Genomic DNA, 17,251 nt, shown 5'->3' with positions numbered 1-17,251 from the left:
CTGGGCGTTGGTGGTGCCAGCCTGGTCTCCAGAGCGAGTGCCAGGATAGGCTCCAACGCTACACAGAGAAACCCTGTCTCGAAAAACAAAACAAAACAAAACAAAACAAAAAAAAGTTGTGTGTCACCACCGCCTGGCCTAAACTTGTATTTCTTGTTTTAAAAGATTTTAATTGTGTTACTATGGCTACATAGAAATACACATAAAACTGCTTATTTAACTTCCTGGAAAGTGCTGGAAATCGACTCTCCGGCCTCACATGGGCTGATGAGTTCTCTACACTGAGTTACACTCGGAACTCTATTTTTATTCTTCTTAGAGACAGGCTGCTGTGCTCACCGGGTAGTCCCACCTCCTCTCGTACCCCACCCTCCTGAGTAGCTGGGACTATTTGGCACTGCAGAGCACTTGCCTTATCTGCACACAGTCATGGTCACTAGCACCATATTAAACAAAGAAATAAAATACAAAATAAAAATAGGACTGGCAAGATAGCTCAGCAGATAATCATTTGCCACTAAACTTGACTGAGTTTGATCCTTGGGACCCCTACACAGTGGATTGAGAACTAATTCCTGGAAGTTGTCCTCTGACCTCTACACCCATGCCATGGTATCTACGTATAAACACAGACACACACACACAAAAAAATGATAAATGTTTAAAAAATAAAAGACAAACCCTTTTGAGGCCAAGCATAGCTGAACACACAATCCCAACACTGGAGAGTCTAACAGGAGGATTTTAAGTCACAGGCAAGCCTGGACTAATAACAGGATCACATGCATGCAATCCCAGCCCTTTGGAGACTACGCGGCTCACACAGAATTCAAGTCTATCCCAGGCTACATAATAAGACCCTGTCAATTGGAGGTGATGGTGGCACATGCCTTTAATCCCAGCACTTAAGAGGCAGAGGCAGGAGGATTTCTGTGAGTTTGAAGTCAGTTGGGTCTACAGAGCTAGTTCCCAGACAGCTAGAGTTGTTACACAGAGAAACCCTGTATTGAAACTCCCCCTGCCCAAAAAGTCCTGTCATTCATAAGTCAAATTTACTTTAAAAAATCAAAATAAATAACCCCCTTTTTTTTATTATTCACAGCCATACCTTAATCTAACACTAAGCCTATCCTCAGCAATTGTTTTGTTTTTATACTGGCATCTATCTGGGCAGTTGCATGCTAAGGGTTTGGTAACATCCGAATATAACTTCCTCCCCTAATGTCAATTGCTTACTTACTGATCTGGGCTATTCTGATGAAATATAAACTAAGCAGTGACCCCTTACTGCTTTTTTTTTTTTTGTAATTCTTAAATTTAATTTTTTTTATATGCACTGGTGTTTTGCCACGGGTGTTGGGTCTTCTGGAGCTGGAGTTACAGACAATTGTGAACCATCATGTGGGCGCTGAGAATAGAACCAGGGTTCTCTGGAAGAGCAGTAAGTGCTCTTAACTGCTGAGCCATCATCTCTCCAGACCCCCCCCCCACCGGTTTTAAAACCACAGCATCAACAGAAGGAAAATATTACTCAGAACACAGAATCTTTAGAAAAAGTAATGGTTGGAAATGATTATAGAGTACTTCCACCGTAGAAGACTGGCCGGTGGTCCTCCTCCCAGAATACAGGGGATGCTTCTCATTATATGCCCACCCTTTCAACTTCAAAGAAAATAAAAAAGCTACTAGGCATATGTCTGTTTCTTCAGTGCTGATATAGAACCCAGGGCCTTATACATGGTAGCAAATGCTCTAATACTAACAGGAAGATCACAAAGATCTGCCTTCCCGAGCCCCTGAGTACTGGCATTAAAGCCATGAGCCACCGCACCTGGCTCAGGCATTAGTTTTAGTCTACCGAAGACCTTTATTTCTCTTAAAGCTAGTTCCCAACTCTTCAAACATATTTATTCATTTAGTTTTTATTCCCATGTCTTGTACTTACCAAGGCAACAACTGGTATAGGAACACCAAATATCTCTTCATCCACTGATCCAAAATTATGGCTTCAAATAAGATTGGAGAAAAAGTTAATTGTTTCTCTGGACGCAGTCATTCTAAAATCTGGCAAACTGCTTTTTGAACAGGCTACAGCATTACAGAACTGATGCAGAAGCATCAAATGCATTAAAAAAAAATCCCTTTCCCCGTCAAAGCACAAAGAATTGGAAGGCAGTTTTGTGGGTTTGTGTCTGATTTACCTTGTGTCCTTCACAGGAGGCAGGATAGAGAGCGGTATGGAAACCACGTTGGCTATGATCTTGCTCCAACACATCTGAGCATGAAAATAGGGTGTCAGGATATGCAAGCTCGAATGCTTCACACCTCTACCCACAGTGCAAAACATCCCATTGTATGCAATAAACAGAGCCAAGGATTGTCAGCTACAATCAGTTAAAAAAGAATCTAGTCTAAATAAAGAAAAAACTGGTGATTCAAAAAAGAAGATAAAAGTCTTTACCCCAAATGGATCAAAAAATCCAGTTGTACTGGCATTTGAATAATCCGTGGCATACGAAGAACCTAAATTTACATTAGAAATAACACATTTATTATCAGGTAATATAAATCACCTAACCCTGGTGTATAATCTAGACCTTTGTCTATCTTCAAATTCATCCTAAAATGAGTGTTTGCAACAATCAGGTTTCCAGGAAAATTCCCACCCAATCTTTATGAGCCTTTTTTTTATAATTTGTGTGTGTGTGTGTGTGTGTGTGTGTGTGTGTGTCACAGCACACAAGAGCAGAAAAGAGGACAATTTTGAGAGTCTGTTCTCTTCCACCACGGGTTCCAGGGGTCAGATTTGGTGCTCAGGTTTGGCAGCAAGGTGTCTTTTATCTGTTGATTCTTCTCACCAGGCCCTTCCCCACTACATACCACTGTCTACATAGGGAGGTCAGAGGACAACTTTCTGGAGTCTATTCATTCTCTCTACTATGAGGGTTCAAGGGACTATCTCAGGTCATCAGACTTGGTAGTAGGCATCCTTACCAGCTAAGCCATCTTACCAGTCCCTGAATGTCACAAAAGTAATTTTACAGCTAAAACCTGGGGATCCTGAGTTTTAAGGGAAGGGGTGTAGAGATGTTAACTGCCACCCCCCACGCTCAAAGTATATCCAAGTACAGTGTTATCACTGTTTTATCTATTTTTTTCTACATTTAAAGTTAGATTTACTTCCTTTTATGTGTATTAGTGTTTCACTTCTATGAATGTCCATGCACCCACCACATGCAAGCCTAGTGGCCTGCTCGTCAGAAGAAGGCACTGGAACTGGAGTTAGAAATGGTTGTGAGCCAACATGTGGGTCTTTGGCAATTAACAGCTGAGCTACCTCTTGAGCCTCTTAAATTATTTTTTTTAAGTTAGGACACAAATCAATGTGTGTCATTATGGCATTTTCATATATGTTATTTCACTTTATTCTAATTTGTCTCCCCCCTATGCCCCATACCCATTCTAACTTTTTCCTTCCTTCCCCTAGACAGACTGTCCTTTTGATTTGATGTCATATGTATTCCATCACTCTCTTTGTTCCCATCCCTTAAAAAAAATCTCTTCTTTCTCTCATGATCCTCTGGTTTAATGACCCAGACCCCCCTACACACACACACACACACATACCCTTAAATATAGGTACCACATATGCAAGTTAATGGGGTATCTTTTCTTCTAAGTCTGGGTTACCTCACTTAACATGATTTCCACTTCTGTTCATTTTCCTGCAAATGTCACCACTCCTTCTTTTTCAACTGAACAAAACTGCATTATGTTTGTAACACATTTTTCTTGTATTAGTTATATGTTGGTGGATTTCTAGGGTGGTTTCTTTTCTTGGCTATGTAAATAGAACAACAATAAACAGAGAGGTGTAGTTATCTCTGTGGCATGCTTAGACTCCTCCAGTTATATACCAGAGTGGTATAGCCAGGCCATACGGTAACTCTCTTTTAACTTGTTGAGAAGCCTCCATGCTGGTTCCCACTGTGGCTGCAAAAGCTTCCATTCTCAGCAGCAGCAGTGACTAAGGCCCCCTCTCCCCACATCCTCACCAGCATTTGTTGCCATCTATCTTTTGTTTTTGATTTTTGTTTTGAGACAACGTCTCTCTCTATTGCCTTGGATGTCCTGGAACTTGCTATGTAGACAAGGTTGGCCTTGTACTCATAGAGAATCACTTGCCTCTGCCTCCCAAATGCAGAATTAAAGGCCTGAGCCACCACACCAGGCTTTATTTATCTTCTTGATGATAGACATTCTGATCCGGGCAAGATGGAATTCAAAGCAGTTTCAATTTGTATTTCCCTCAATACTAAAAATAATGGACAGTTTTTAAAGTAATTATGGGGCATTTCTTCTTTAAGATGATTTTTGGGGGTTGTGTTTAATTTTTATGTTCTTTAAATATTCATATATTAATCCCTGATCTGATGTGTAGGTGGCAAAGATCCCCCCCACACTCTGTAGCCTGTTTCTTTATTTATGACCGTTTCCTTTACCATGCAGAAGCTTTTAGCTTCAAGCAATCCTCTTTACCAATTATTGGGATTATTCCTGTGCTAACAGTCCTTTCCAGAAAGTCCTTGTCAATAACATATCCTGATACCTTTTGACATTATATTCTAAGAGTTTTAGTTTCATATCTTACGTTAAGATCCGGTTTTTTAAAAAAAGGTTTATTTTCTTTTTATCTGTGAGTGTATGTGCACCTGTCTGAAAGTGCCCACAAAGGCCAGCCAAGGGTGTGGAATCCCGGGAGCTAGAGTTATAGACAGTTTGCTGCTTGATACATAGTGAGCCAAAATCGGGTCTTCTGGAAGGGCAATAGAAATATTTTTAACCATTGAGCCACCTCTCCAGCCCCAACTAATCTGCGATTTTTTTATCTTTTTTTTTGTTGTTGTTGTTGTTTGTTTTTGTTTTTCGAGACAGGGTTTCTCTGTGGCTTTGGAGGCTGTCCTGGAACTAACTCTTGTAGACCACGCTGGTCTCGAACTCACAGAGATACGCCTGCCTCTGCCTTTCAAGTGCTGGAATTAAATGCGTGTGCCACCATTTCTTCTCTTGATTTAGGAAATTCTCTGCCATAATTTCATTGAATAGATCATGCTTTTTAGTGTTCATCTCTTCTATTCCACGAATGTTTAGCCTTGGACTGAATTTCACATTCCCAGACTTGTAGGACATTGTGGTCATATTTGTTCATTTTTTCCCCTTATTGGTGCCTGGATGTCATACTTCATGAATTCTGGCCTCTGTCCCTTTTCTTCTTTCTTCTAGTTGGTCAAGTATATTGGTGAAACTTTCCACTGTGTTTTTTTATTGGATTCACCGAGTTTTTCATTTCTAACATTTCTTTGGGACAGGGTTTCTCTGTCGATTTGGAGCCTGTTCTGGAACTTGATCTGTAGTCCAGGCTGGCCTTGAACTCACAGAGATCTGCCTGCCTTTGTCTCTTGAGTGCTGGGATTAAAAGCACGAAGCACCACTGCCTGATTCATTTCTAACATTTCCATTCACTGTTTTTTTGGAATATCAATTTTCTTGCAGAACACTTCCTCCATGTGGTCATCCAGATGGCTGATGTTTTCTTTTAAAATCCTGACCTTCCTTTTCAGGCCTCGAATTCAATTAATCTGCTTGTTTGCGTCCGTCATTTTTCACCAATAGTCTTGAAATCTTCACCTCACGTTTTATGAAGTTCAGTCATTGAGAAACTATGGCCTTCTGAAGGAGTCATGCTGCTTTATCATTGTGCTTGTGTTTCTGTGAAATTTGGCTGCATCCTCCAGTTTCATCTGGGGATTTTCTTAAGCAGCCAGCTCAAGGCTCAGTCCCCGATATGACTCAGTGAAGGGAACACATGGTAGGGTTGGGTACGTGGCTGCTTGCTATTCCCCTACTCCTCACAGAGCTGTGAGGCCCAAGCTGTATTCAGTCTCTGCATTGTTCATCTTCGTCTCTACCCTCAAGGGTTTCCTTTCATGTCCTTTGTATGTTTCTGAAGCTCTTTCTCTCTTTGGAATGAAATCCATTTCTTCTTCTTCTTCTTCTTCTTCTTCTTCTTCTTCTTCTTCTTCTTCTTCTTCTTTTTTTTTTTTGTTTTTTTGAGACAGGGTTTCTCTGTGGCTTTGGAGGCTGTCCTGGAACTAGCTCTTGTAGACCAGGCTGGTCTCGAACTCACAGAGATCCGCCTCCTCCACCTGCCAAGTGTTGGGATTAAAGGCGTGCGCCGCCACCGCCACCACCACCCAGCTGAAATCCATTTCTTCTTATTCTGATTCTTTCACTGTCAAACATGGGGGTGCCACTTCTAGCCCCCCATTTTACCTGGAAGTCTAATTTTAGCACTCTGAAATTAACACTGCTCCCCAAGTCTTAGACTTTGAGGTTTCATCAGCATTGTAAAACCATTGTCCCCTTCCAAAAAATTGGAAATAAATCTAGTTTTATTGCAACATGTTGTTACTAGTGTGCCAAAGAGCAAAATGTTTGGGATATGGAAAGAAAAATAACTGTGATGGAAGTTATCTCTACTCTCTTTTAGGTAAATCTGGTTAAGAGGTCTGTGAGGTCACCTTTACCTTTTGTGAGCTTATGTAACAGCCACGTGTCAATAGTCCCAAAGCAGCAGTTGTCTTCTTCAACTGCCTTTTGCACCTTAAAAATAGAAGAATGTTTAGTCAATTCAAACGGAATACAGAATAAAGCACATGAAAAAAATACAGATCAATAGATACACTATCATCTCAATTATGAAAAATACACCTAGAAAAAATATTATTTCTAGAATGCATTCCAAAGATTTTGATTAGCAGTGAATGGGATTTAGAAGGGAGCACCTTCTATCATCTATGTGGTTCACTGAGAAATTTAGGTTTTACACCAACACATATTTTTACAAAAGGGTGAAAGATTTTAGTTTGCTGACAAAAAAAGTTTTGAAAGATTTTAGTTCACAGACAGAAAAAGTTTCTCACAGGCCTTGGCCCAGTACAAGGAAGTTGGCCCCAACCCGAGGGCAGACAATCCTTTTATGGTCACACCTGGCTGGCCAACAGACAATCAAGGACTTTTCAGGGTACATTCTATGGTTTTTCCTTTGTAGAAAAGCAGGTCACACCTGGGTGACCACTCTAACATGAGATCATACTTTGTAATCATTCATTTTGTGCCCCTTGCCTGTATGCTGATCTGTGGTTTTTTTCCTATATAAGGAGCTTGTACCCCATGCTGGGATGTGCAGCTTTCCCGGTATTGCTGACACCCGAATGCGCATTCGTTCAATAAACCCTCTTGCATTTGCAGCTCTTGGTCTGGTTTCTGAGTCTGGGGGGGGGGTCCTCAGGATCCTGAGGCCCTTAGGGGTCTGGGGGTCTTTCAAGGGGGGCATACATATTTTTTAGTTTAAATACACAGATATACCAGTATGACCTAAAGAAGTAACATTACACTATGACTCAAGGGCTAAATCCAACCTACCACCTATTTTAAAGAAATGTTTTATCCACCCCTTCACAACTGGTCAAAATATACAGAGAACAAGTGACTGTGGATTGCACAAACCATTTGATACACCGACAACACAAGCCCTACATATAAGTCTCAGAGAACACTGCGGAAGAGGAAGACCGAAGAGCCAGGGGACCAAGACATCTACTGCAAGACCGTGTCTTCTGCATGGGACAGGGCAGCTACACCCATGAAACTGTTAACAATATGGTCACCTAAGGAAAGTTGGCATGACAGCACTTTTATAAGCCAATGTGGATGGGGAAATCTCACAAGTCCCCACACCTAGATGAAGAGCTACAGGCACTGGCTGTTGAGAGAGGAAGAATCCCTATTCTCTGGGAATGAGTCCCCTGAAAGGTTACTAAGTGGTGAGCCCTAAATGTATGAGAATATATATGCAGCAGTAAATGGATTAACAGGTTTTATTATTTATATGTACGTATATGATCAGAATAATTAAAGAGGAGGTCATGAATTTGAGAGCGTGAAAAAGACATGGGGATGAGGGGAGGGAGAGGGACCTGGGATTGACATGTAAAATAATTTTCTTTCTTTCTTTCTTTTTTTTTTTTTTTGGTTTTTCGAGACAGGGTTTCTCAGTGGCTTTGGAGGCCGTCCTAGAACTAGCTCTTGTAGACCAGGCTGGTCTCGAACTCACATAGATCTGCCTGCCTCTGCCTCCTGAGCGCTGAGATTAAAGGCGTGTGCCACCACCACCTGGCTAATAATTTTCTTTCTAGTAAAAGAAAAAAGGAAAAAATATACAGAGGATTAAAAAAAAAGACATTGGGGTGTAAGTGTAGGACTCATGTCTGAAATTCTCAAAAAAAAAAAAAAGAACACAACAGTTTTTAAATTTAAAAACTGAGGAAGAGGGGAGAAGGGGAAAGAAAGGCTCTGTGGTTAAGAGAACTTCCTGAGGCACACGCATCAGGCACTTTCTTAGGCACTCTCTCATAACCACCTGTAACTACAGCTCTTAGGAATCCAACATTTTCCTTTGGCACCTATATGGGGCTGGAACACACACACACACACACACACACACACACACAGACACACACAGTGTGGGGGCAGTGGAAAAGTTCTCAATACAAAGTTCCTCTGCAGGGCAGTGGTTGTGCATGCCTTTAATCCCAGCACTCGGGAGGCAGAAGCAGGCGGATCTCTTTGAGTTCGAGGTCAGCCTGGTCTTCAAAGAGAGTTCCAGGACAGTGTCCAAACCTACAGAGAAACCCTCTCTCAAAAAACCAATAAATAAATAAATAAATAAATAAATAAATAAATAAACAAGCAAACTTCGACTGTGTGGAGCTTAGGGTACTGGATGGATTCTCAGGAAAGCTATGGAAAGAAGACTAACCCTGTTAGCTTGTGTTTGTATCACTGTTTTGCTAAAAAAGCTTTTTTTTTTTTTTTTTTTTTAATAAGTTCTCCCCCTTTCCTGATGACTACACAGCCTAGAGGGATGTGTTAACTCCCAGGGAATGTGATGAACCTTATAGATCCCCTGTATATTAATGCCAAATTGCTGCCAGATTGTATGTAGGTAGGAAGCCCACACCTGGGTATTATTTTTTTGATCAAAATGTTAGTTACCATGTGTTTTGTTTTGGTGGTGCTAAGGGTAAACCACGAAGCCTCAGACAGGCTAATCGAGGGCTCTGGCACTAAAACTACATTCCTGTTCTGCATCCCCCCCCCCCACCTTTTCTCTGGAGCTGGTGATTGAACCCAGTGCTTGGGTGTACTAAGCAAATATTTAATCATCTCAGTTACATCTCCAGCTCTAATCTATTTTTAAAGATCTATTTTTATTTTATGTGGATGAGTGCCTGTTTGCCTGAATGTGTGTATGTGCCAGGACTCTATCCATAGAGATCAGAAGAGAGTGCTGGATTCCCAGGAACTGGAGTTACAGATGGTTATGAGCCATCAGATGGATGCTGGGAACTGAAGCCAAGTCTTCTGCAAGGCAGGAAGTGCATTTGATCATTGAGCCATCTCTCCAGTTCCCCCACTTTTTTTATTGGCTAAAACATGAAATGAAGCTTTGAAAAAATGGCAGTATCACAGACAATGAAGTTTATCCAAGGCACAATTATTGTTAATTGAAAACTTTACCCAAATACTCTTAACAGTTATAGTTGGTGTGGTAATTTTAGTCAGTTGTGAGCTGCCATGTGGGTGCTGGGGAATTGAACCCAGGTCCTCTGAAAGAGCAGGCAGTGCTCCTAACTGCTGAGCCATCTCTCCAGCCCCCAGTGTGATTTCTGTTTGGGTCCATCTATAAACACAGAGAAAGTGCCAGCTATGGTGGTGCTCACTTTTAATCGAGCACTTGAGGCTGAGGCAGATGGGACTCTGTGATTTCTAGGCCAGCCTGGTTTTTATACAGAATTCTAGACAGCCAGGATTAGAGACATCCTATCTCAAAAAACCAAAACACCAAAGCAAGAGAGAATTATGCTAAGTACTGGCAAAGCTTCATGCATCCTTTGTTCTCCTTTACTGATGAAGGATGCAATGGGACCTGCCCTCTCAAGCTCCTGCGAATCCAGTTCCTGCTGTGATGGGTCGGAACCTGTAACTACGAGCTGGAGTGAAAGCTTTCTGCCATATGTTGTGTCGGATTTGCCAGGGTACTTCATCACAGAACCGGATGTAAACTCAGACAATTGCCTTGGCAACTTCTGATGGTCTCTCTGAAGATTCAATATTGTTGATTTAAAATTAGGGAGGAATTTGTGTCATGATATTGAAAAAGACAGATATTTTATGACAAAACTCTAAAATTCAAATTTTAGAATTTCTAAGTAAAGAGAATACAACCATGTTTATTTGCTCAAGCTACAACAGCTGGGCAGCTGTGTCACACATCCTATGGTCCTAAGTACCTAAAATACTATTCTCTAGCCATTCAGTGAAGTACAACACCAGGCCAAAGCACGCCCAAGGAAAAAAGGAATAAGAATCCCTTTAATCCAGATAATATAAAAGTTGAAGTCCTAGATATTATTAGTAGACTAAAAAATAATTTCCTAAGCCGGTCGGTGGTGGTGCACGCCTTTAATTCCAGCACTCAGGAGGCAGAGGCAGGTGGATCTCTGTGAGTTCGAGGCCAGCCTGGTCTACAAGAGCTAGTTCCAGGTCGGCCTCCAAAGCCACAGGGAAACCCTGTCTCAAAAAACAAAACAACAACAACAACAATTTCCTAAATCATGATTTACCTCAACTCATCTGTCCTCATCTGCCCAACCTGTCCCTCCACGTCACCTCTAACTCATTCTTCAGTATCCTATAGGGATCTCCCATGTGCTGTGAAATAATCCTTTTATACACTGTGAAGAGGTGTTGCTCTCATTGATAATAAAAAAGCTGATTGGCTGGTAGCTAGGCAGGAAGTACAGATGGCACAACCAAACTGAGAATTCGGGGAAGAAGAAGGAGTAATCAGAGGAGTTGCCAGGATACTGCAGAGGGAGCAAGACATGCTGGGGGACAGGTAAAGCCACAAGCCGTATGGCAATGCAGAGGTTAATGGAAATGGGTTCATTTAAGTTGCAAGAGCTACTTAGTAATAAGCCTGAGCTACCATCTGAGCATTTGTAATTCATATTAAGTCTCTGTGTTGGTTATTTGGTTGGGAACTGGCAGGAGGGAAAGAAAGATCTACCTATACCACTTCCTTTAAAGAAATCAAATCAGACAACGTTGATTGACATAAAACCAAGAAACACAACCAGAACTTCCCTGCAAACCAAAAAAAGTCACAGATATTTCAATGTCTCACTTCCACTCAGACACCTGGATACTCAGTATGGCACAATACTGAGGAAACTCAGCCTCTAGGGTTTCAATGGGGGATTTTCTAATTCAGAGAAAACATCAGGGCACAGTTGCACACCTATAACCCCAGCATTCTGGAGGTGGAGGCAGGGGAATCAGATGTTCAATTCTTCACTGATCCATCAAGGTTGACATCACAGGACAAATAGCTGTCCTAAAAACTAGAAACATAGGTAAATGCAAAGAACAGCTTCTCAGACTTCAGGCACTGCTGCAGGAGCCAGGGAGGAAGGCTGATACAGCGACCGATTAACTGCTGCAGAATGTAAAATAAGAACTCAGGGTCCAGATCTTTGAGGATGAGCTCTTGGCAGGGGAAATGAAGTAATCACTGTGAAACGAGCCCACATGGTGCTGTATTCCTTAAAATTGGTCAGTCTGCAATCAGCCACAACAATAACAACAAAACAAACAAAAACATCAGTTCAGCAGAGCCTGACCAACTTTACTTTTACCTGAGTGAGCCTAATGTAAGTTCAGCCCCCCTGTAGCATGCCTGATTCACCCAAAAAGCTGAGTACCTGTGAAAGTCACTTACTAAAAGCCTGATGGATAAAAGGACACTTTCCCTTCATGGATATCATCTCATCTTCATCCCCTGCAATGTAGTCAAGGCCAGCTTCAAACTTACCGTCAGTCTCCTGCCTTAGCTTCCCAATTGCTGGGGTTACAGGTGTGCAACACCATGCCCAGTTGTATTATAGCACTTGACCCAGGTGGTGCCACACAGATATTTATTTCACAGGACACTGAGTGGCACACTTCGGTTCTGCCCACCCTCCTACAGGTGCTCTGACATAACACAAAGATTTTTAAACCCAGGAAACAAACGATACTGCTGTCTTTTACTCCAGTATCGCCGAGTACTTCCTTTCCCCCCAAACAGCTGGATTAGTGTTCTTTTTTTTTTTTTGTTGTTGTTGTTGTTTGAGACAGGGTTTCTCTGTGTAGCTTTGGAGCCTATCCTGGCACTGGCTCTAGAGACCAGGCTGGCTTCGAACTCACAGGGATCTGCCTGCCTCTGCCTCCCGAGTGCTGGGATTAAAGGCCTGCGCCAACAACGCCCATCGGATTATCGTTTTCATTCTTTGAATTTTTCTTCCCCACAGTCATGATCATACAATCTTTTCTTACCTCAGATAGGTTTTGTAAAATCCAGATCAATCTTAAGGTAGCGTGCTGGGTGGTGAAATTGAAGCGACTGACTGTTAACATTAGTTTACTTCTACTGAAAAAGTGAAGGACTCGGCAGGAACCACGCAATAGCTGTTTAAAAACAAAAGATATTTTTAAGAAAATGCATTTAATGGTACTTGATTCTGCCCCCCCCCTTTTTTTTTTGAGAAAGGGTCTTATTATGTAGTCCTGGCTGGCCCTGAAATAAAGCTCCACCTGCTTCTGCCTCCCAAGTACTGGGATTAAAGTCTTGTGCCACCAAGTCCAACTTAAGTAGTTGCTTTCTTTCTTTCTTTTTTTTAAAGATTTATTTATTTTATGAGTGCTCTAGTGACTTCATGCCAAATCCCACTATAGATCTTTGTGAGCCACCATGTGGTTGCTGGGAATTGAATTCAAGACCCCTGAAAGAGCAGCCAAAGCTCTTAACCGCTAAGCCATCTCCAGTCTGTAAGAAGTTTCTAATAAAACAAAACACAGAGGCTGGAGAGGTGGCTCAGTGGTTAAGAATACTTGTTGCTCTTGCAGAGCAGCTGAGTCTGGCTCCACCCATCCACAGGGTGCCTAACAACCTTCTGTAACTTCAGCTCCAAGGAATTCAACACCCTCTTCTGACATCTGTGGGAACTGGGCACATGTGTGCACAAACCTACATGCAGACAAAACACTCATACACACAAAACAAAAACAATGAATTAAATCTTTAAAAAATATTTTTTAAGAACAAACAAAAACACAACATGGAGCCAGGCTTAGTGGTGCATACTTCAACCTCAGCACCTGGGAGGCAGGTAGGAAGATGGTCTAAGTCAGGGGCTACAATGGAGACCCTGTGTTAAAGTAAACAAACAGGAGATGGCTCAGAGGCGAAGGTGCTTGTGCACATGAGAGGACTGACATTCTGATCCCCAGAACCAACCTAAATGTCATGAGGCTGTGGAGGCCGACCTGTAACTAACTCTCCAGACACTCCTCTTGCACCAGTTCAGAATGCTACTGTAGCTAAGAAGGCATCTGACCACAGGGCATTAGAAGGCAACATCTGCAATACTGAATACCTGTAATAACATCAATGCTGCCAGCTGCACCCTATCTGAGGGGCGGAAAACTGCTTCATCTTTTCCCTCAATAACAACACACTCAGGAGTGTGGGGTACTTGACAGAATGACACAACGGCAGTTAGTGCATGCTGTTTTTACTGTCATTGTCATCACTCCCCTTTCCTGGTGGCCTACAATGCACCAGGTGTAATGCGAAGAGCTGTGGCTAAATCAATATCCATTCAGTTTGTAAGAAACGATGATGCAATTTGGTAGTTTCAATCCATGCAGTGTTTTTCTTTTCCCAGGCAGAAACATGAATTCTCTTGATCATATGAAACACGGGCCCACCCCAACCCCGCTCCAGCCTTCTTGGGGGTCAGCAATAAAACACATCAATCTACCACAAATGCTTTTACATTTCACTTTTTGGGGAAATGAGTGATTGACTCTTTTAGCCTTAATGTCATAACATATAAAAGGTAGGGGACTCTGCAATTAAGTTTCAGCTAAGAGATATTTATAGCAAAAAGGAAAAACATTTAATTAAAAACTTACCTTCATTACAAGAGAATTATTCCAGGATTTTACAAGTTCAGCTGCCCTTAGGTCTTGCCAACTAATGAAGTTGTGAAAATGATGTCCTGTTCTCCTAGGAAAGATGTTGATAGTAAAGTACAGATCAGATACCAAAGGTCTGCCACAGTCAGCTGGGGATGCTGGCAGGACACTTGCCAGAATGTGGGAGGCCCCAGGTTCAATCCCTAGCATAAAAAAAAAAAAACTGCCCAAAGAGAAAACATAATAAAAAAGACATACCATAATTTTAAAGAATGAAAAAAGACACTATAATTTCAAAATACAATAAAGCAAATGGAACTTTCTATTGACTTCTCTTTGGTTTTTATAAATTGAACACATGCTATAGCAATTGTGTGACATTAACTGGCTATAGCTTATTCAGCACTTGAGAGGCTGAAGTAGGAAGACTGCCACGAGTTGGGCTACAGAGTGAGACGTGTTTCATAAGCCACGCCCCCCCCAGAAATATTATGTAACATATAGTATCAGATTTTGAATAGACTCTACCCAAAAGGACTGTACTTTTGAAACAATGTGACATGTAAACTTTCAACAACAAAAGCGCTGCCAAGGCCTTACACATATGCTCTATGTTTTAAAGAGTTAAGAGGCCTGGCAGGGTAGCACAGGCCTTTAATCCCAGCACTACAGAGGCAGCCTGGTCTACACAGCAAGCTCCAGGTCAGCCAGGGCTGCATAGTAAGATTCTGTCTCACAAAACAAAAAATAAAACAAACAAAAAGCCAATGGTTTCCCCTCCCTCATGCTCACCCTTACACAATCACATACAAACTTCTGACCCACAGCAGGTCTACAGTACTCTTCAGCCTCTCCGTATCTCTCAGCTTTAGACCTTGGTATCTAATACGATTACCAAGATGCGGCCAATCAAGAAAAGGGCCAGTGAGATGGCTCAGCAGGTAAGTGCCTGCCGCTGAGCCTGATAACCTGAGTTCAACGTCAGTGGAAGGAAAGAACAAACTCCCAAATATGTTTCTACACACATGGTGACTGACACATATAGACAATATGCAATAATATTTCATTGTATCTGATGTATGGGTGTTTTCTCTGTGTATGTCTGCATACCACATGCATCAAGAGCCTGCAGAGGTCAGAAGAGGTCATCGATTCCTTAGAATTGGAGTTTATTAGTCATATTAGATGGTTAATGGCCATCGTGTGGGTGCTGAGAATCAAACATGGGTCCAGCTCCCAGTAATAAATTAAAAGGAAAAAAGAAAAACAAAAGCCAGGCATGGTGACACATGCCTGTAATCTCATTAAGAAGGCCAAAAGCAGGAAGACTGCAGTGAATGCAGAGCCAGCCTGATCTACCAGGGATAGATGAGACTTTATCTCAAAATTAATTAATTATCTTCTGGTGGTGGCAAAAACAAGGAGGAACACTGAATAGGCAAGAGGATGAGTTCAAGGCCCGCCTGGGCTTCACCATTCTCTTTGAAAGAACAAGACAAAGCAAAGCAAAACCTAGCAAACCCTGGGTCAATACAATAACAGTACAGAGCTAAGAAATAAAGAAAAAAAGCCATCTTCTTCTGAGGCTCCTGCAAGTTACCCATGGTGTGTACTAATATTTTTCCTTAAATTTTTTTTTCTTTTTTTTTTTTACAGTGCTGGAGATTGAACCTAGGACCTGAGCTGCATGCCCCAGTCCTGACCTCTTCTATCCAAACACAGGCCTTTTTCTTTGTCAATTTAAACATCTTCAATTCCTAATACTATCACTCCACCGTTCACTTGAGCAGCCCATACCCCTTGTCATTTCTTCACTGGTTTCAGCAAACATTTTGGAAGGTATTTGTTCCAGAAGATAGAGACAGAGCAGTGAACAGAACACAGGCCTTTTTGCTCTGGTGAATATACTTTTACCATGGGACTCAAATAAATAATGACCCCATCGCTTACAGACAACAGGAACAAGCCCCATGAAGGACAAATACAGGCTCTGAGGAACCACAGCATGAACTAGGAGTTAAGTGCTCTGACAGAATGGCTGTTGAGTGTTCAAAGGCCAGAAGGTAGATGGAGCACAGAGAAGCCAAAAGTCTAGCTGAAGAGGAGAAAAATCACAAGATGGAAATGGGGCTAACTTAAAATGCAATATAAAACAATCTAGACGCTGATTTCAAGTGTCGGCATACACTCCGATATTCAATTAACATAGAACTAGGTTAGTTTTAGCTCTATAAGAGGGGAAAACAGAGAGGAACACGAATGACAATATCTTAAACAAACAGCTTCAATCCTGGTAACACTTCACACCCTTCTGTGGCTGTTAACATACTTGGTGTCAGAAACAATTAGTAATAACCATCAACACAAGCATCAGATGCTACAGTGAAAGCCACATCTGGCTGAGAACAGAGTCGTTTATATAGGGCAATGGGAATATAAATCCCCGAGGACACTGCCTTCCCCTCGCCTTTGTGTTCAGTTCCGCAAGCAGCAGAGTCATTGGCTGAGAACCTCAGCAGTTATTGAGTGATCCCAGTTTGTGACTCACATTTTACACTGCTAATTGGCACACACCCTGATCTGGGGCTGGCTGGCAAAATCTCCCTGAGAGACTCAGCAACTGAAGAAACAAACAAGTCGTGATTTTTCAAAAGCAGCAAAATGGAGGAAATACGACATAATTATTGCAGAAAGCAAGCTAAGTACACCATGGACTAAACATGAAAAAAAAAAAAGGTTTAGCTCAAAAGAATATGAAAAAATTAAGAACTGAATAACACTGAGCTTCCTGGTTTTGTGGGAGTATGGGGCGGAGAGGCTCAAGGAGAAAACTTAAAGTTCCAAGTTTTAAACTTCTTGATATGAATGCCATAAGGAAAATCAGTTTCTAAGGCCATGAAGACAGGAATGCACCATGGTCACAAACAAACAAAAACAAAACAAACAAACAAAAAAAGCCCAACATGATAGCTCACACCTGCAATCTCCAATTCAGGAAAGTGAAGCAAGAGAATTACCACAAATTTGAGGGCAGTTTGGGCTATTATTTAGTGAAAGCTTATCTCAAACAAAGATACATAGCCAAAGAGATGGCCAGTGGGCAAAA

The 17,251-nt window shown here is 41.7% G+C and overlaps 1 protein-coding gene across 1 annotated transcript in view; it reads right to left on the bottom strand.

Moving 5' to 3' along the window:
• The window catches only part of Gk5 (glycerol kinase 5), a 56,860-nt gene that overhangs the window by 24,923 nt on the left and 14,686 nt on the right, over positions 1-17,251 (bottom strand). Inside the window, exons 4-9 of the mRNA XM_027410922.2 lie at positions 14,143-14,236; positions 12,502-12,633; positions 6,588-6,663; positions 2,462-2,523; positions 2,202-2,275; positions 1,946-2,006 (exon numbers count right to left, since the gene is read on the bottom strand). Coding sequence (XP_027266723.1) covers positions 1,946-2,006; positions 2,202-2,275; positions 2,462-2,523; positions 6,588-6,663; positions 12,502-12,633; positions 14,143-14,236 — 499 coding nt within the window. The remainder of the gene's footprint in view (positions 1-1,945; positions 2,007-2,201; positions 2,276-2,461; positions 2,524-6,587; positions 6,664-12,501; positions 12,634-14,142; positions 14,237-17,251) is intronic.

This window comes from Cricetulus griseus, chromosome 4 (genome assembly GCF_003668045.3).
Source record: "Cricetulus griseus strain 17A/GY chromosome 4, alternate assembly CriGri-PICRH-1.0, whole genome shotgun sequence".
Classification (NCBI taxonomy): Eukaryota; Metazoa; Chordata; class Mammalia; order Rodentia; family Cricetidae; genus Cricetulus; species Cricetulus griseus.
The sequence above is the reverse complement of the archived record's forward strand: the minus strand, read 5'-3'. Positions and strand labels throughout refer to the sequence as shown.